This window comes from Cervus elaphus, chromosome 26 (genome assembly GCF_910594005.1).
Source record: "Cervus elaphus chromosome 26, mCerEla1.1, whole genome shotgun sequence".
NCBI lineage: Eukaryota > Metazoa > Chordata > Mammalia > Artiodactyla > Cervidae > Cervus > Cervus elaphus.
In genome coordinates, this window is record NC_057840.1 from 23,065,098 (window position 1) to 23,082,376 (window position 17,279).

The 17,279-nt window shown below is 46.8% G+C and overlaps 1 protein-coding gene across 4 annotated transcripts in view; it reads right to left on the reverse strand.

Annotated features, from left to right (window-relative positions):
* Positions 1–4,044: 4,044 nt before the first annotated feature.
* NHSL1 (NHS like 1) overlaps positions 4,045–17,279 on the reverse strand; it is a 143,099-nt gene continuing 129,864 nt past the window's right edge. For all 4 annotated transcript variants that reach the window (XM_043888253.1, XM_043888255.1, XM_043888256.1 and 1 more), the window contains 3 exons: positions 12,395–15,526; positions 11,732–11,864; positions 4,045–7,260 (listed from right to left, as the gene is read on the reverse strand). In XM_043888253.1, coding sequence (XP_043744188.1) covers positions 6,525–7,260; positions 11,732–11,864; positions 12,395–15,526 — 4,001 coding nt within the window. In that variant the 3' untranslated portion in view covers positions 4,045–6,524. The remainder of the gene's footprint in view (positions 7,261–11,731; positions 11,865–12,394; positions 15,527–17,279) is intronic.

The following is a 17,279-nucleotide window of genomic DNA, read 5'->3' on the forward strand; positions in this document are numbered from 1 at the left end:
TTAAGTTTAGATGGAATGGCATACTGATGGAAGGAATGCAGTGACTGGTGAATGATTCAGGTGTTTTAAAAATTGGGGTTGGGCTGGATAATGAGTATAAGTGCAGTGGGCTTGAATGGTCATTACTGAGTTGGATTGTTGTCCCACGATGATCCAATGTTCCAGGTGGATCAGGGAAAGTTAAGGTTAATTAACATTTAAAGCTATGCATAAGGGCCAGAACCTTTTTGGTAGCTTGTTAAACAGTCCTCACCTCATGCTGAAGGCAAGCGCAGGATTGGATGGCAAAAGTAGTAACTGCCAACAGATGTTCAACCAAGCCTGATCTGTTGTGTCAAGGTCAGAATCAAACCTGGAACGTGAAATGGGGACATCTAGTGCGTGCCGCCCACAGCTTTGACTCCCTAAAGTTTCTGAACATTCTGAGCCTGTAGAAGAGGCCTACCCTCCCTCCATTAAGAGCTAGAACTACCATCTCTCCCTCCTCTCACCCTAACACAAGGAAAGACAAGATACAGGTCTTCCCCGCCCGCCCCCCCCCCCCCCATAAGGCGGCAGGCAGCCCTAGGAGCTGTCCCTACCCATCTCCCAGCTACCAGGCATTTACCCAGGTTAAGTCACAGCATAACCTGGCAGAAGCCAAGCGGGGCCTGATGAAGAGATGGACAATGTGCCAAGGTTGCCACATGGCTAGCCAACATGTCCTGGCAGGGGCCAGGAGAATACCCTTGGGACCAGGCTTTAGAGGTGCTTAGTCAAAGATGCCAGGACACAAGACTGAAAAAGGGAAAGTTTGACTTGGGGATATTGCTCAGAATACAGCACTGAAGGCCATGAATAAAACTAGTTTTAGGGCCGTGCCTAGTAGCCAGAAAAAAGTGATAGAAATGTTGAAATGCCTGCACTGCTGGGAGAGGTAACAAAGGAAGGAAAAGTCTCACGGAAGGGGTGTGCTGGAATGGGTATAGCACCTGTGGCAAGGAAGCCTGTCTGATTTTTGTCTTAGTCTATTTGGGCTGTTCTAACAGATCATCATAGACTTAGCGGCTTAAACAAAGAGAAAAGTATTTCTCATGGTTCTGAAGGCTGAGGATTCCAAGATCAAGGTTCTGGTTGAATCAGTGCCTGGTGAGGCCCACTTCCAGGCTTGTAAATAGCCATCTTCACCCCACCTTCTCACACAGTGGAGAGGGAGGGGGCTCCCTGGTCCCTTTCTCTTCTTGTAAGGACATTTCTAAGGACACTAGTCCCACTTGGGGACTCCACTCTCATGACCTCACCTAAACCTCATCATCTCCCAAAGGCCCATCTCCAAATATTAATACCATCACTTTGGGGGCCAGGGCTTCTACATCTGAATTTGTGGGGCAAGACAATTCAGTCCACAGAAACTGTATTCTATCGGAGGGTTCAGAGGACCCACCATTTACCAAGGCCAGTGGTCACCTTGAGGGCCAGGGCTTCAACATCTGAATGTGAGGGGGAGACAATTCAGTCCACAGAAACTGTGTTCCATGGGAGGGTTCAGAGGACCCATCATTTACCAAGGCCAGTGGTCACCTTGAGGGCCAGGGCTTCAACATCTGAATGTGAGGGGGAGACAATTCAGTTCACAGAAACTGTGTTCCATGGGAGGGTTCAGAGGACCCACCATTTACCAAGGCCAGTGGGCATGCACTGGTGCAGGAGGCATGCACATCAGCAAGGACTCTGTGGAGACTCTCTCTGCAGTCCGGGCTGGAGAGGCGGGATGGGGCTTTGCTTGCTGAGAGCGATGTGGGTGATGATGCGAACTTGCAGAGGCCAGGTGGCAGTGTCCACCACAAAAGTCAGGATGCGTCAATTGTATTAAACACCAAGGTCAAAACGGCAGCCAAGGGGACCTGTCTCGTTAAGTCTTAGGAGATAGTTAATAGAACGTGACATCCTTAATGACAAAATACTTTGGCCACCTAATGTGAAGCGCTGACTCATTGGAAAAGACCCTTTGGCTGGGAAAGATTGAAGGCAGGAGGAGAAGGGGATAATAGAGGACAAGATGGTCAGATGGCATCACTGACTCAATGGACGTAAGTTTGAGCAAACTCTGAGAGACGGTGATGGACAGGGAAGCCTGGTGTGCTGCAGTCCATGGGGTTGCAGAGTCAGACGTGATTTAACGACTGAACAACAAAGGATGAAACAGAGTAACCAATGAGAGTGATTATATATAATCAAAAGAGAGCAAGGATGGATATGCAGCGGGCTGAGATCATCTTCTCCCTCAGCTCCTCCCAAACCCCACAAAACTGTAATCCCTTGCCCAGTTTCCAGACCAAAACTCACTGGCTGAATAACTGGATCCTTAGGGGAAAGATCACTGCAATATTTCAGCAGGTGTATACACTAAAGATTCCCCTAGTGTTTTTCCAATAGGTCCTATGGTCATTTCCTCAGGTGACTGTACACTGGAGAAAGAAAAAAATACCAAGATATGTCAGGATTCAAATTGACATTTGATACCTAGAAACTCCAAGTATCATCATAGTTCCCCTCCCATTTTAAAATGGGAGCATATGGACTCTGGAAAATAAATGGAGTTCTGTTCAAAGCTTTGCTTATAGTGGGTTCCCTGGGTCTGCAAACCCTCACTGGTTATTTCTCCAACCCTCAAATATATAATTAAGACTGACATATTTGACAGGCAGGATAACTCCACACTGATTCATTGCGTCTTAGCTCATGTTCACCATAGCCAATCCCTCTTATCTTCCTCTGAGAACTGATACAGGTGACTGTATCAGTCACCTGCAAAGCAGGTGACACATGACTTACCCAGTGGGTCATGGAGGTAGACAGCCCAAGGCTGGTAAGGTGACTCTGGATGTTATCAATGGACCAGGCTCCTTTCCCCTCTGCTTTCCACACCATGTGGCTTCTTCCATCCTTGTTGTTGCCTCGAATGTTGCAAGAGTAGTTTCTCCAGCCTCCCATCCATTCCAGGGATAAAAGAAGGAAGGGGATGGTACCTACACAAGAAAAGCAGCTTTCCTGGAAACTCACAGACTATTACCTATGTCTCATTGGCCAAAACTGTGCCATAGACAATGGGGGAGGAGGAGTGGAAGTGTTTTGGTTGGTCTGAACCAATTTCAGGTGTTCTGTTGGTAAAGGAGAACTCATGTGGTGGGGGAGGGGGTCCCAGCAGGGTTTTCCGTGTTCTTCCTTTTCTATCCACTCTGACACTAATGTTTTATAGCACAGTTCATTGTATGTCTTTTTCACCAAGTTTGATGTACCTTAATTATCTCTAATCTACATTTTTCTTAGAACTCCCTCATCTTTACCTAGCACACAATTAAGAATTTGATAAATGGTTTCTTTTTTTCATTGCTAAACAAATGACTATAGGTCACTAGTTCTGGTTCTGTAAATAAAGGCTGGCCTCTGTGCAAGGTAGTTTAGGGCAGCTCACTGCAAAAAAAAAAAAAAAAAAAAAAAAACCCTATGGTAGAGTAACTAAATAGTTTATAAAAGGAAATCAGACCTCAAGAATCAGGTCCATGTTTTATTCAAAAGACCCTTCTTCCCCACCTCAACAATATCCTAATATTTGTGAAAGTAAATTATCCTATTGTGCTCATTTCATGATGAAATCCCAGCAATATAAACAATTATACAAATTCAGTTAAGCACATTAATGCAGAACCAACAAGGCCAATCTTGTGTTTCTCCTGTCCTCCCGGGATGCTCACCCCAGAGCTGGATGTGGTGTTGGTGGATGGGAAATAAGATCAAGATAAAGAAATGCCTCCTTTTCTTTCCTCAACATTGTGATTCCTCAAATACGCTCTCATCTCCACAGGAGAAGCAATGGCTACGATCAACACTCTTTAGAAACAGGAGGGCAGAAATCAGATGAAAGCTAAGGCTGCTTCCAACCAACAGACCAAATGGTCATTTGTTTCTCTCCCAGCTCTCAGAAAAACAAGGTGGAAATAGCTTAGCCCGGGTGGTGGTGGGGGGCTTTAGTCTGGGGTATAAGGAAGAGTTAACAAGTCTGCCTTCACTGAGTTTTTAAATACAATGTTTTCATTAACAGTAGCCAGTCCCACAGAGGAAATCACGCAGCAAACCTGAAGATGCCTGTTCTGGGATGAGTCTAGATTCTTGTCTCCCTATATTTCATCCATGTTGTGCAAAGCTCTCGCATCTCTCCACGTCACATGACCTAAACTCTCAGTCAACACATAATTGGGATTTTATTCAAAAGTCCACAAGACATCACTTAAGAGTTGTTTTCCCCACTGTCCTTTTAGACGGCACCATCCACAGTGTCTGTGATGTTCTATCTCTTCTGTTGGGACCTCACCTCCCACGGGCACCTTCTGGTCGTCACTGCTGTTCTGTCTGTTTCCAGCAAAGCACTCAGCAGGTCGGTACAAGAAGACCTAACTCATCATTCAAAAATGCATGTACAAACAACAAGAACAAAAAAGGTTCAAATATTTACTTTACAGTTGTTTTATTCAAAGCGAATGAAAAAACCTAGTATATTTTTCCTTTACAAATGGGGATTAAAAAAAAGCTTTATCATTAGTTTTGAGGGTACTTATCTTACCTTCAACATAAATGATTTATATATTAAATTTGTTTTCTGATATCCAAGTACATTTTAATCTTTTTTAGGTAGCTCTGAGAAGATTTCATATCCGAAAGCCAATGTCACTCTTCTGAAATTGAGGGTAAAGGATTCTTGTGCCCATCGTAGAACACACTTGCTCCAAGTGGTTTTGCTCTTGGCCAAGTGTCAGGTTTGGATATCTGGTTGTGTGAAAAGATGTGTTTTGCTTTCTTCACAGAATAGGAGTCTTAATTCTTTACATTTGTTTTTGTTTCAATGATGCATCTAAAATGGGTTTGTCATATTTTAGCGTGTAAACCTTACAATGACTGAGCCTGTGCAGTCCAGCTTTTAGGTGATATTGTCACACCAAAAAAGATGATAATTGGCAACCGTGTTGTATTTAGGCCAATAATCTCAGTAACTCTCTTCCGAGGTCCTTCTGATGAAGAACACAAGACTCTGATTTTATTAAACCAACAAATAAAGAAGTCTATGTACATGACAGTTGGGAGGAAGTGGTCACAAGAATATCACATAAAAATAAATACTTTACACACTTTTCTTCCACATCTAAAAGTGTTAAAATTCTAACCAGAGAAGATTAGAAGGTACTTAGCCAAATTCAATTATTTATAAAAAATATAAAAACACACAAACCAAATGATGCAAAAAATCTTTTTAATCTAAAAACTCATTGCCCAGGGCTAATTAAGAGCCAGGCCCTGCCAATGTTTATCAGTTTATTTGACCAAAAAGAGCTAGTCAGCATCTTCTTCCAAGTAAGATAGTATATAATAGATTTTGATAACCCTTTCTAAGTGAGGACATGATACTGCAGGCAGTTCAAGGAAAAATAGCATTAACTTTTTCTTTGGTGTAACCAAAAGTTAGCAAATGTTGACATTTCAAGTGATAAGAAATTACCAAATGGAAGTTTAAACTCTGGTGTAAAAAAAACAAACAAACAAAAAAAAAACAGTTGTAAAAGGAAAGGCTCCACCCACAGTTCTGTAGTGCAAGTTTTAAAGTTTAATTCTGAAAAATAATTTTATTGAATAAGCAGGAACCAAATTCCAGCAGTGTATCACTTACTCCCCTCCCCTGCTCTCATCTCCATTACCCTCTCTGCATGGGCCACTGCCATTTCTGTTCTCCAAGGAGGTCTCAGCTGCTACTCAGGGAGGCAAGGCGTTAAAAAATGACCCACATTTTCTTCCAACCAGGCTAGGAGTGGCGTCTCTGCGGCAGAGCAGCAAACCCTGAGTTACAGCATTGCCATGTCCACCTGTCTTTCGTTTTTACAGAAAAGGAAGTACCTGAACCAATTAGTCGCTTAGCCCTTTTCCAACTTTTGGGGGTAACCACAACCTGCTCTCCTGGAAAGCCCATACCCCCATGTGCTCAGAATCAGCAAACCTACCCCCTCTTTCCTAGAAGTAATGGTTCTCTCCCTGGAACTAATTTCCATTAACATGATACTTTTAAAGCAATTACCACCTAGCCCAGAGGCTCCATCACTCTACCTAGCTTAACAGCTCTCCCCTATTTCTGTACATGCTGGTGATGGTGGTAGTGGTGGTGATGTGTGTGTGTGTATTTTTTTTAATGTAAAAAGTGTTCTGAATGCACACACACACACACGCACATCCCTCCACACACACCCAGCATTTAGAAAAAAAAAAAAAAATCTTCCCCAGGAAGCACTTTCAGAAGTTAAGCTTCTACTTGCGTTTAAGCCACAGGGCAAGTGCCACGTGAGTCCTCAATAGCCCTTCCCCTCCGCGGCGAGGCTGGCGGTGCCCGGGCCCACAGCACAGATGCTGAGCGGCATCACGGGCCAAGGCAGGGCAGGGGACCTGTCGGGCTTCCGAGAGCCTGTGCTGCACATCTCCCCACATCACCTGGGAGTTTCTTGCCCCTAACTCTCATCCCCGGCGAGCCCGCCTCGCTGTTCGGAGGGGCCCCCGCCCTCTGCGCTGGGCAGCCCCACTGCCGGACCAGGATCCTGGGCCCCCAGCGGGGCGGCGGGTCCCCCGGCACAGAGCAGGCTGCCCTCATCCACACCACCCCCCGCCAGTCCATCCAGCGAACATCCCCGCGCAGCACCCGAGGCCCGAAAAGCCGCGCTGTCTACGGGCTCCGTGGCTTCCCCTTCGCCCTCCGAGATGACGGTCATGGGGCTGCTCTGGATCCGGTTCCGCACGCTGTACCTGCTGCTGGCGGCGGAAGGCGGCGTTCGACTGCGCCCGTACCTGGGGCCGGAGAAGGACAGACTCCGAGGCATCAAGCCTTCGGTCTTGGCCCACTCCTCCTGCGCCCTCCTGTTCTTGTTCGGGGAGCAGCTTGACGGGCTCTCGGGCGTGTCTGGCGATGGCTCCGACCTTGATCTCTGGAATCTAGGATCTGTGTTCTTGAGCATCTCGGCTGCTGACATGCGGGCGCTGGTATCTGAGCGACTCCCCTTTTTCAGCAGCAGAGCTTTGAAGTTGTCACTGCTGGTGCTGCTCTTCCGGACGCTTCTCTGAATGGACCCCACTTGCTTCTGGGAGGCCAGGCTGGGGGCAGCACCTGTGGGTGTCACTGGTGGGGAGGGAGAATGGTTTCGGGAGTGATCATCATCTGAATCTTTACGGCCAAGGACTTTCCTCTTAGACCTGAGATTTAATAACATTAAGATGAAGGTTAACTCCCGGTGGACCACTGGATGTGGGCCACAACCACCCTGCTTCCCTTACTGATATTCAGGCCACCATCTATTATTTTCACTATGGAAAGTTCCAAACACCCAGGCAAAAAGAATAGTTCATTGTATTACTATGTGTGACCACGACCCAGTTATTATAATTATTAACTTATGGTCACTGTGATATCATTTCCACACTCACTGGATTATTTTGAAATAAATCTCAAACATCGTATTATCTTACTTTGGATAGGATCATTTCCAAAGCTTTTCATAACTGCCATTTCTTATTTAACTCTTCTACATGAGACTGATATTGGGGCTGACCTTCCTTTCATTCTCCTCTTCCATTTTTTGTTCGGTGCTGGCACCTGAATGGCCTAGTAGATAAGCCAAGTCCTAGAATATCCCACACACTGAGACAGGGCCCCCACCTCAGATTCTAGGACAACGCTAACTTTACATTCTCACTCATTCTAGAGTTTGACATAAAACCAGTTTTCTTTAGCTCTTACTGGACCATATGTCAACTCCTAGAAATCCAACTTTCCAGAAAACAAGAGTGAACCTTCCACACTCAATCCTGTTTCTTGACTGACATCCTCTGACTGATCCAGAGAATGTGAAGAATGGGGTAGAGAGTGAAAGAGGAGGGGCCTTCAGGGAGAGTAAAATTGTCCTGGGGGTAGTTCTTATCCTCGGTCTCTAAGAACCTCCCTGCTCAATGTGTTTTCTGCTGAGAGTGAATTACAGAAAATAAAGCAGATGATCCAAGTGGCCCCTTGCTTACCACTCAGTGTGGGATGAATCACTCAGCTAAGTGCAGGTTGGGCTTGCTCTAAGAAAACGATGTATTTTAAAAATATGTGGTTATACCTCTTCTTCTGCTATAAAATCCTAGAACATGCAACGGACAAAGGTTGAAAGGATACTATCTGAAATATACAGATTAAGAGTTGAAGCTGAGCAACTTTTAACTACGTAATCCTGGACCAGTAAGCCATCTATTTACAAGCTTTTCATACTTGTAAAATGTGGGTGATGATACCAGCCTCACAGGTTTGTGAGGATTCAGTATGATAAAGGATCTCTGGAGAAAGACCTGGCTTTACCCACTGCGAAAGCTTCCTTGCTCTGTGACCTGGGGCCAGTTTCTGATCCTGTTTCCTATCTGGAAAAGGGGGAATAACAGTAGATAGCTTATAGCTTATCAGTCGCGATAAATGCAGTTACAGCCTTAAAGTGTCAGGCATAGAGTAGGTGCCCAACAAACCTTTCAGTGTCATTTAGGGAAATGTAATCCTCCCTTCCTGCTACCAGCTCAGGCTTCAGTGATGCTTTTACAGGTCCCTCACAGCCAGGCATGGGAAGGATAGGCCTGTGATGGCTGCCCTGGGCTCAGTGCTTCCAGGATCCTCTCCATCCTTCTGGCCAAAAAGCAGCTACCAAAATGAAAGGTCAGAAGTGGTAAAAATCCAATTAAGAGGCTGAACGGGGTGACCAGAGCTGACATCATGCCAGCTCCTTTGGGATGACACTAACTGGCCTATGAAACTTAGGTTCCATGGTCCTGTTCCACTGTCAACAAGAGCAATGCTTTAGAGTAAGTTAGTGACCCACTGACAAAAGCCATGGAAACAAAACAGCTCAGAATTTCAGAGGTGGTTTGGTTTAGTCGCTCAGTCATGTCCGACTCTTTGCGACCCCATGGACTATAGCCTGCCAGGCTCCTCTGTCCATGGGATTCTCCAGGCAAGAATACTGGAGTGGGTTGCCATTTCCTTCTCCAGGGATCTTCCCAACCTAGGAATCGAACCCGACTCTCCTGCATTGCAGGCAGAATCTTTACCAACTGAGCTATGTGGGAAGGTCCAGTCAGAAAAAGTAATCGATGTCCAGAGGGTGAAGTCACACAGCTTAATACAAAAAGTAGAATTTGACGGACTATCTTTCCACATAAAGCACATGACCTCACAATTTATTCTGGTTTCTTCCCAAAGACATCTCTGCTCATCTGATTCTTGTAGGTATTGGTTTTAGGATAATTTTTTTGTTGGGCTTTTAAATGGAGAGCGTGTTCTGAGATCCATATAATAAGCCATAGCTATGTTTGATTAAATCTAAATTAAAGGCCTTTTAAATGTAGATTCAGAATGAAGAGCAGATGGGAATTTATAAAAGTATTGTTGTTTCTTAAGAGCAACTGCCCCTGAAAATGAGAATTAAATCTAAACACAGTAATTCTCGGCATATTATGTATGCTATGTATGTATATATATACACACACACATACACACACACTGTGTGTGTATTTCTAAGGAAGATGGCTATTTAAAAAACAGTTAACACTGGCTTAAAAACTAATTACTTCAATAAATATAAAAACTTCACACTTCAAGTGGTGGTGTTCTACATTTTCCATCTGGCTTTAAATCTGAAGTGAATTAATTTGCATTACAAAATTTGAAAGCTGTGTTTCAATTTAGATATTCTTTATTTTAAATTATTAGCTTAGCTACTGAAGGATACAAGATAAAGCCCTAAAACTCAGACTTTCCATGGCTTCCTATTATGTGTGCTAATATATTATCTATCGATCTACTAAAAAGTAGCCTGCATCCTTGCCTTCACTGTGCAAACCACACCCTATTCGGTCTTTCTTCTATCATGTGTACATGGAACAATACAGACTGGCCAATTTCTGCATCTGCAGTAGATATAACTCCCTAGTAGGAGAAACCACAATTTTTTTCAGTGCCTTAAGAAGGTTGCCAAAATAAAATGTAGAAGAGATTTTTCACATATTTTTAGGAAAAGTATGTAGTAATTTAGTCACACAACAGTTGGGTTTGTCCCTGAGACTAAGTATTTAGTACACAGAGCAACCAGCAACACATCTTCTCAGTGGATGCTATTTTAAATATATATATGTCTGCATATTTGGCAATCGAGTGCATCCCATACCAAATGGAAGATGTCAGGCCTTGGAAGAATTTCCTAACAGTTAAATTCCAATTGGTTCCATTTAATTCAGAAAACAATCACAGGGAGCTTGTTAGCTGTCCAGCATGCTTCTGGTTAGAAACATTTGTGTAAATCTCTACAAATGTCATTGAAGTTGGTTTCAAAGGATGTGGCATTTTTCATTTCCCTGTTTGCAGGAATAATTTGATAACTAGCTACTTTTTAAAATTTCTAATGACAAGAGACCAGTTAGACAACATTACAGAGGCAGCGTTTAGGGTCTATCAGGACATTATACCAATACTGGAACCAAAAGTAAAGAACACAATTCTTGACAAACACTTTGATTCATCAGCTTGGTTGTTTGGCCCCCCACCCCCCTGCCCCGGGCCAAGTTAGATGTTTACACCCTGCAGGAGGAATCTCAGGTAGGGACTGCACATCCTATGCTTTCCATCTCATGTGATCACAGCCACTTCAGTTAGATTCCAAGAACTGGGAAAACACTCCTGACACAGGTTACTCACACAGAGAATCAAATGATTTTACAGATGTTTAGTTTCAGGAGGAAGAAAGGGGACCTTGGTTCAGGGAAATACAAGGCCTTGGCAGCAGAGGGGCATTCTTAAGAGTTATCTGAAAATATTGCGGTAAAGAATTCTAGGAGAAAGCAAAGGTTTTATACAGCATACAGTTTAAAGTACTTGCACAAATACAATCTTATCCATTTTTACAATGACACTGTTGTGAGAGAATTCAACTGCTTATAGCCAGAAAAATTAGGCAACAAATAAAACTGTATTGCTAAATCACTCCTTAAGGTGATCGCATGTAAAAAGTACAACAGTTAAGGCAGTTACTCTGAAAAATTTACTCCACATTGTTTAAAAACCCAGTAATTTCTTATGCCAGCAGATGGCACCAGCAGTATACAATAATAAATTTGAATTCCTTTTGCTCCTGCTTAAAAAAGAGGTACTCTTTTATTGAAACATTTCAGTAGCCAAAGAAGTTAACTATAAAAACCTAGTTTTTCTGTAAAATGAAAATAATAAAAGCAATAAAACAAAACACTTAGGAAAGAAGTCCTGTAGAGCTAGTCTGGGCATGTTAAATCCACAGAACACAGCATCCCTCATCCTAGACTGGATCACTGGCTACTCTAACCCTACTCTTGTAAACATTCAGTCAAATATAGTGACACTGCATTTCTTGCTAGCAAGAGGAAGGCCAACCAAACATCATCACACTGACCCTCTGTCCTCCACATCATCATAAAAATCAGTGGAACAAAGTAAAACAGAAATTGGAGTTAAGGGAAGTAAAAATATAGAAACAAACTAAAAAATCAACAGTCAAGTTAATGAAGTCCAGTTAGGTGAGAGTAAGAACCTCAAGAAAGAAAAACACAGTGAGAACTGATTTGGAAAGGTCCCTCATAAAGTAGATTCAAAAACAGAGGAAGGAGTTCTTGGTACCTGTGAATAGCGGCAAAAAGGTCTTCTGTGGTCCGTGGTCTACTGGGGGTCATCACCTCATCACCCCCCTCGTCCTTAAGGAAATCACAGGTCTCGGAGGAAGAACTGGCTGTCTCAGCCTCCGGCACCCCAGCTATGGAGAAGCAAGCAGGCAGACACAAGATGCATGAGTGACTTGAATTTCAGTCTTTAGCCAAGCTCCCAAATATGCTTCTCTGCCATTCCTGACAACGTGAGAATCCCAGGGAGAGGCAGCAGGGTCTGTTTTCTGATATATCACAAAGATGGGGAAAGGACACAAGCGTGACAGTCAAAGCTCAGGCTTTTCTGTTCAAAGTCTAGATAAAACGGAACCTCTCTTAAATTTTGCTGTAACATTTATTTGCCGCTCTCTCTGTGTGTGTGGGGCGGGGGGGATTACTCAGTTATTTAATACTCAGTCTGCAGCCCACCACCCCACCTCTTCTATTTTCTGCCCTTCTATGAGCTCTACCCTTAGATCTGGATATTAAAAAAAAGAACAATCATAGAAATGCCAAGTTGGTAACCTAAGCGCGAGGCGGCACCGGGAGCCCACATGCAGCCGGCTGGAACCTGAGCGTGCACCAGCCCTACTCGCCTCGGCTGCCAACGGTCTAGGGAACAAGAGAAAACCAGACTCACGCCCTGGGTCCTGCGAAGGCAGGCAGCGCTCCACACCGTTCCTGGCGCCTGGCTCCTCCGCAGGGGCTGGCACCATGGGGACATTGGCTTCCACTCTGCCCGGGGACTCGGATCCTGCAGCTCCTCCCACAAGAACCATCGAGCTGCCAGAGTCGGTGTCATCAGAACCAGCCCCTGCTGCGCCCCTCTCTCGGGCCTCTCCGCTCGTGGGGCTGGGAGACGCCGCGCTCACGTTCTCTGCGGGCTCCGCCGTGAAATCCCTCTGCGAAGGTGGCACCAGGAAGGACAGTTTGGGCTTCTTGGAAATGGGGGGCGGCTTCCTGCCGGGCGACGAGCCGAGGGGCGGGGTGCCACCGGCTCCGGCCTCTGCTTCCCCGGCCGGACTGTGGCTCCGGAGGCCACGCTCGGCTGCACTGTCCTGGTGACCCTGAGTCGAGCTCTTGGCAGGAGTCGGGAGCGAGCTCGTCGCGGAGGCAGGCTGGCTTTCACTCTCCATTTCATGTATGCTATTTCGGGATTTCAGGAAAGCAGATGGCTTTAAATGATACTGGGGAACAACCGGAGTTTGTTTTTCCTGAGATGCGTGTTCCTCTAAGGGGGCTACCTCGGATCCTGAGTTCTTCTTCACCGGCCTCAACTGCACCATCTGCAACGCTTCGGTGGTGATCAGGGGCATGGGGGGTCTGCTGACCTCCTCCTTGATGGAAGGCTGTCTGCAGGCCCCCCGGGAGGACTCTGGCTGGCCAGGTTTCTTGAAAGAAGGCCTGGCCTCTTTCATCAATTTGGGGTCAAGCGGTGGGGCAGGCGGGGGCACTGAGGGGGGTAAGGCAGGTGGCGGAGGCGGCAGGGAGGCAGATGAATCCAGAAAAGGGCTCAGCGCTGTGGGGGGCGGAGGAAAGCAGGCGTCGTTGGGGGCACAGAAGGGAGAGAGCACTTCTGGGGGCGGAGGCGGGAAGAGGGGAGAACGAGGCAGAGGTGAGCCCTCGTGGAAATCTGCCAGAGGCGGCGGGGGAGGGAGGAAAGGAGACTTGTCAGTGGGACAAGGGGCTGGAGACTCGTGAGGAGCAGCCGCGAGGGGAGACACCAGCGCTGAATCCAGCTTCTTCACCGTCCCGCTTCCTTCGGTGGAAGTATTCGAGGAAAGAGACGTGGAGGAGGAGGAGACGGATACTGAAGATACAAGAGACGACTTCCTCTCTGGCACCTTGGGTTTGGGCTTCCCCTTCCCACTGGCTGGTGACATTGATTTTATGAAGACAGGCACAGGGGTGAGAGCGGTGGGCGTGTTCGACTGGCTGGAATACCCACTGGATGGAGACGTGACTCTGTGCGACTTCTCCGGCGATGTGATCTTTGGTTTGACGGCGCCACCGGGCACCGCGGGTACCGCGGCCCGGGACCCCTCCAGGGGATGGCGGCCCGGCCCGCTTCCAGGTGATGCTGCGCTGCCGGCCTGACCGGCCCCGCCGGCGCTGCCCCGATCCTCCTGCACTCCCGTGTAGTCAATGTAGTAACCCCACGCATCTGTGTACTCGGACCTGACGCTGCTCGTGTCGCTCTGTGCCGGCGTGAGCCCGCACACGGAGTAGACGTTGGGCGCCGTGGCGGAGGTCAGGCTGCTGCCGGCGCTCACGGTGCTCTGGCTGCGGGAGCGAGGCAGCCACGGTTCTTCGAAGTCACTGCAGGGGCTCTGGGAGGGCGAGCTGCCGCCCTTGCCCGGGAGGTTCAGCTGCAGCGAGTGCTGGAGCGAGGCGATCAGGCTCTCGTTCAGCACCTGCCCGTTCGACTGGATGTTCTTCTTGGGAACCCTGCGCAGAGAGTCCGTCCGAGAGGGTGGCAGGGGAGGCTTCTTGGCTTTCTTCAAAGAAATGCTTCGCGTGAGGGACTTGTCTTGGCAGTTGGACCGGTCCCCTTGGTGTCGCTGCGCTCTTCCATCAAAAACATTGACCACGCTGTGCCTGGGGTTCCCAAAGCCATCATTACTATTGCACAGATCCCCAGCTCTGTGTCCAGAGTCCGGGTGCAGAGTAGGGCAGTAGCCATCGTGGTCCTCTGAATACACAGACCTGGAATCATCCTTGTTAGAGGTCTGGTCCAAACTGCAGCTGCTCGTGTTGCTTACAGGAGTGGAGTAACCAGGAGCTGCCAAATGTGGCTTCAGCGGGGATGCCCGCCCACTACCCGAGGCACTGTATTCCCAGGGCTCCACGCTGCCACCCTGGCCCCGGCCGCCTGAATAACTGGACTCACTCTTGTTATCCACATCCTGGGGGTGGGCTGGGATGCTCAGGTTATTTCTACAGTTATAGGCCATGGCCTGGGACCCATTCTCCCGATTTGCTGGTGTATTTAGAGAGACTTCGGAGTCACAGAGGGACAGCAGCGTGGTTGCGCTGGATGAATGATGACTATCTTTCTGTCTGGAGAGGAGGTGGTCTCTGGATCTGACCTTTGAGTACGAAGACGAGCTGGTAATTTTACTGTCCAGCTGCCCTGAGCTCTGAGCAGTGTGAATCACAATGATCTCTGAAGAGGAGGAGAGTGTGGCATTTGGGATGATGCTGGTGGAGTAGCTCGTGTGAGGAGACACCACACACGCAGGGCTGGTTACGTTCTCACCCTCGAAGTGCCTCAGCTCCTGAGATTTGGGCCTCAACAGTGTTCCCATCCTCGGGGCAGCTCCTAGATGCCCAAAGTCTTCATCTACTTGTGGGTGACCCCGCTGGTAGGGGAAAGTGCCGTCCAGGTCTTCTGCAGGGCCCAGGGCGCCCAGCCGTGGCTCCAGGGACTGAACATTTGCCCTTGCCCCAGACCGGGGAAGACTGTGGAAACCGGCATCACTGTTGAGGCGGGAAGGGAACACGACCCCCGCAGAGTCACTCAGCACGGACATGTTCCCAGAGGAGCCTGAGAAGTGACTCATCTGCGCCGCAATGCCTTGCCCCTTTTGGGCTCTGATTCTTCTCATCGAAGGTGGTACGACTTTCACTTCCTCTGTCTGACAGCTTGAATCCCTGGTTTCTGAGCGCTGTCCCGTAGATCTATAGCTGTCTAGCCTTCCAAGCGTAGAGTAGTGGTCTGGGGCGTACGTCGAGTGACCACCAACATCATCTTGGCCAGTGCCTCCCGAAGCTGGAGAGAAAGCATAAAGAAGCTCATCACCTAAAAATAAAAATCAGTATCTGTGTGCATCACCTTGATCTTTCATCCTCTTCTGATTCTGTGGTATTGTACTTAAAAGAAAAAAAAAAATCTTTTCTATTTGGCCTTGTTTCTTTTCTTCCTATAAGCACCTAGGTGACAGTTTAAGTAGTTACTGATGGCTCCCCCCCAGATGAAGACCTGTATTATAAATTTCACGTACTTCTTTTCATATGAACCTCGTAGCCTCCTATAGATTAAGTGCTGCATATGGAATTCTCAGGTAGTCCCTTTGAGATCAAAGCTGAGGGCTCCTTGGAAGGTTTCCTTTTTACATAATCTCTTTTTGGTAAAGGTAAGACTCTCACCCATCCAGTGACTGTACAGAACATCCATCTAGCAGTGACGGTCTTTCTCAAAGACAGATGAATGTAACAGCTCAACAAAAGGGCTACAGAGGTTATCATTTAGGAGGGACATTGGTATAAAACAGCATTAATTACATTAATTTTTATGTCAGAAGGAAGCCCTAAGAAAAAGAAAAATATGATTTACAGGCCCATCTGTGTTTCAAACATTTCATTATCCATCTTAAGCCATTATCATCTGTCTGTTAGTGACATTCAAAATTCAGTAGCAATCTGTTGTGTTGTGGGGAGGGAAAAAGCAGCAGGAACCGATCCAGTGAACATTTCCTCCAATTAGGATTATTTATTTCTTGGAGCTTTACAACCAAACAGAAAGAATAGTATGTTTAAAAGGAGAGGAGGAAGCAGCAAGGCAGTGACAGCAGCATGAGGCAGGGTTTACTGTAAAGAGAGGGAGGGAAATGGATGAAAAAAATCCTTACACGTAGGTAAAGATTCCAAGCTACCTAGGAAAGAAGAGAAGCTTAAAGTAAAATATAAAGCCAAGAACTTACTCAAAGTGTATAGAGGAAAAAAAAAAATCCATGCATAGCAATCATTAGGACCAATTAAATCTTGAAAAATAGTAGTGAAACCATAATTCTTTCTAGGTTGTTATTATCCAACAAGGGCCCACAAGCATCACTGTTCACCCGGGTAAGGACGCCGGTGATGATGGGGTTCCCGACATCTCCCTCCCTTCCCCACTTACACTAGCCATCATATGACACCTGTCCTGACTGGACAGCATAGCCCATCCAAACAGCAAAGCACGATGCTAAAACAGCAGCAATGGTCTTGAGTCAACTGCACAGGAGAAGCCACCCGGCAATGAAGGTTCCCCAGTGTTAAGCTATTTCCTTCCCTGTGATGATGGAGAATCATTTTTGTGCTCGTGTCTTCGGCAAAGACAATCTACCCAGCCCCCCACCCTCTGCCAGGTACACTGACTGCACACTCACACTACACGTGTACACTTGACGTTCTCCCTCAGAAAAAGGGGGAGTGGGTGAAAGGGTAGGAACAGAAGAAAAGTCCGCTTTAAGCAAAGAAAAACAAAAGGTGCAAATATTTGCAGTCTAGTATTTTAGAGTGTGTGCATGCTAAGTCACTTCAGTCATGCCCGACTCTTTGTGATGCTGTGGACTGTAGCCTGCCAGGCTCCTCTCTCCATGGGATTCTCCAGGCCAGAATACTGAAGGGGGCTGCTATGCCCTCTTCTAGGGGATCTTCCCAACCCAGGGATCAAACCCGGTTCTCTTACATCTCCTGTGATGGCAAGGGGGTTCTTTACCACTAGCACCACCTGGGAAGTCCTTTTAGGAGGTGGAGGGTTG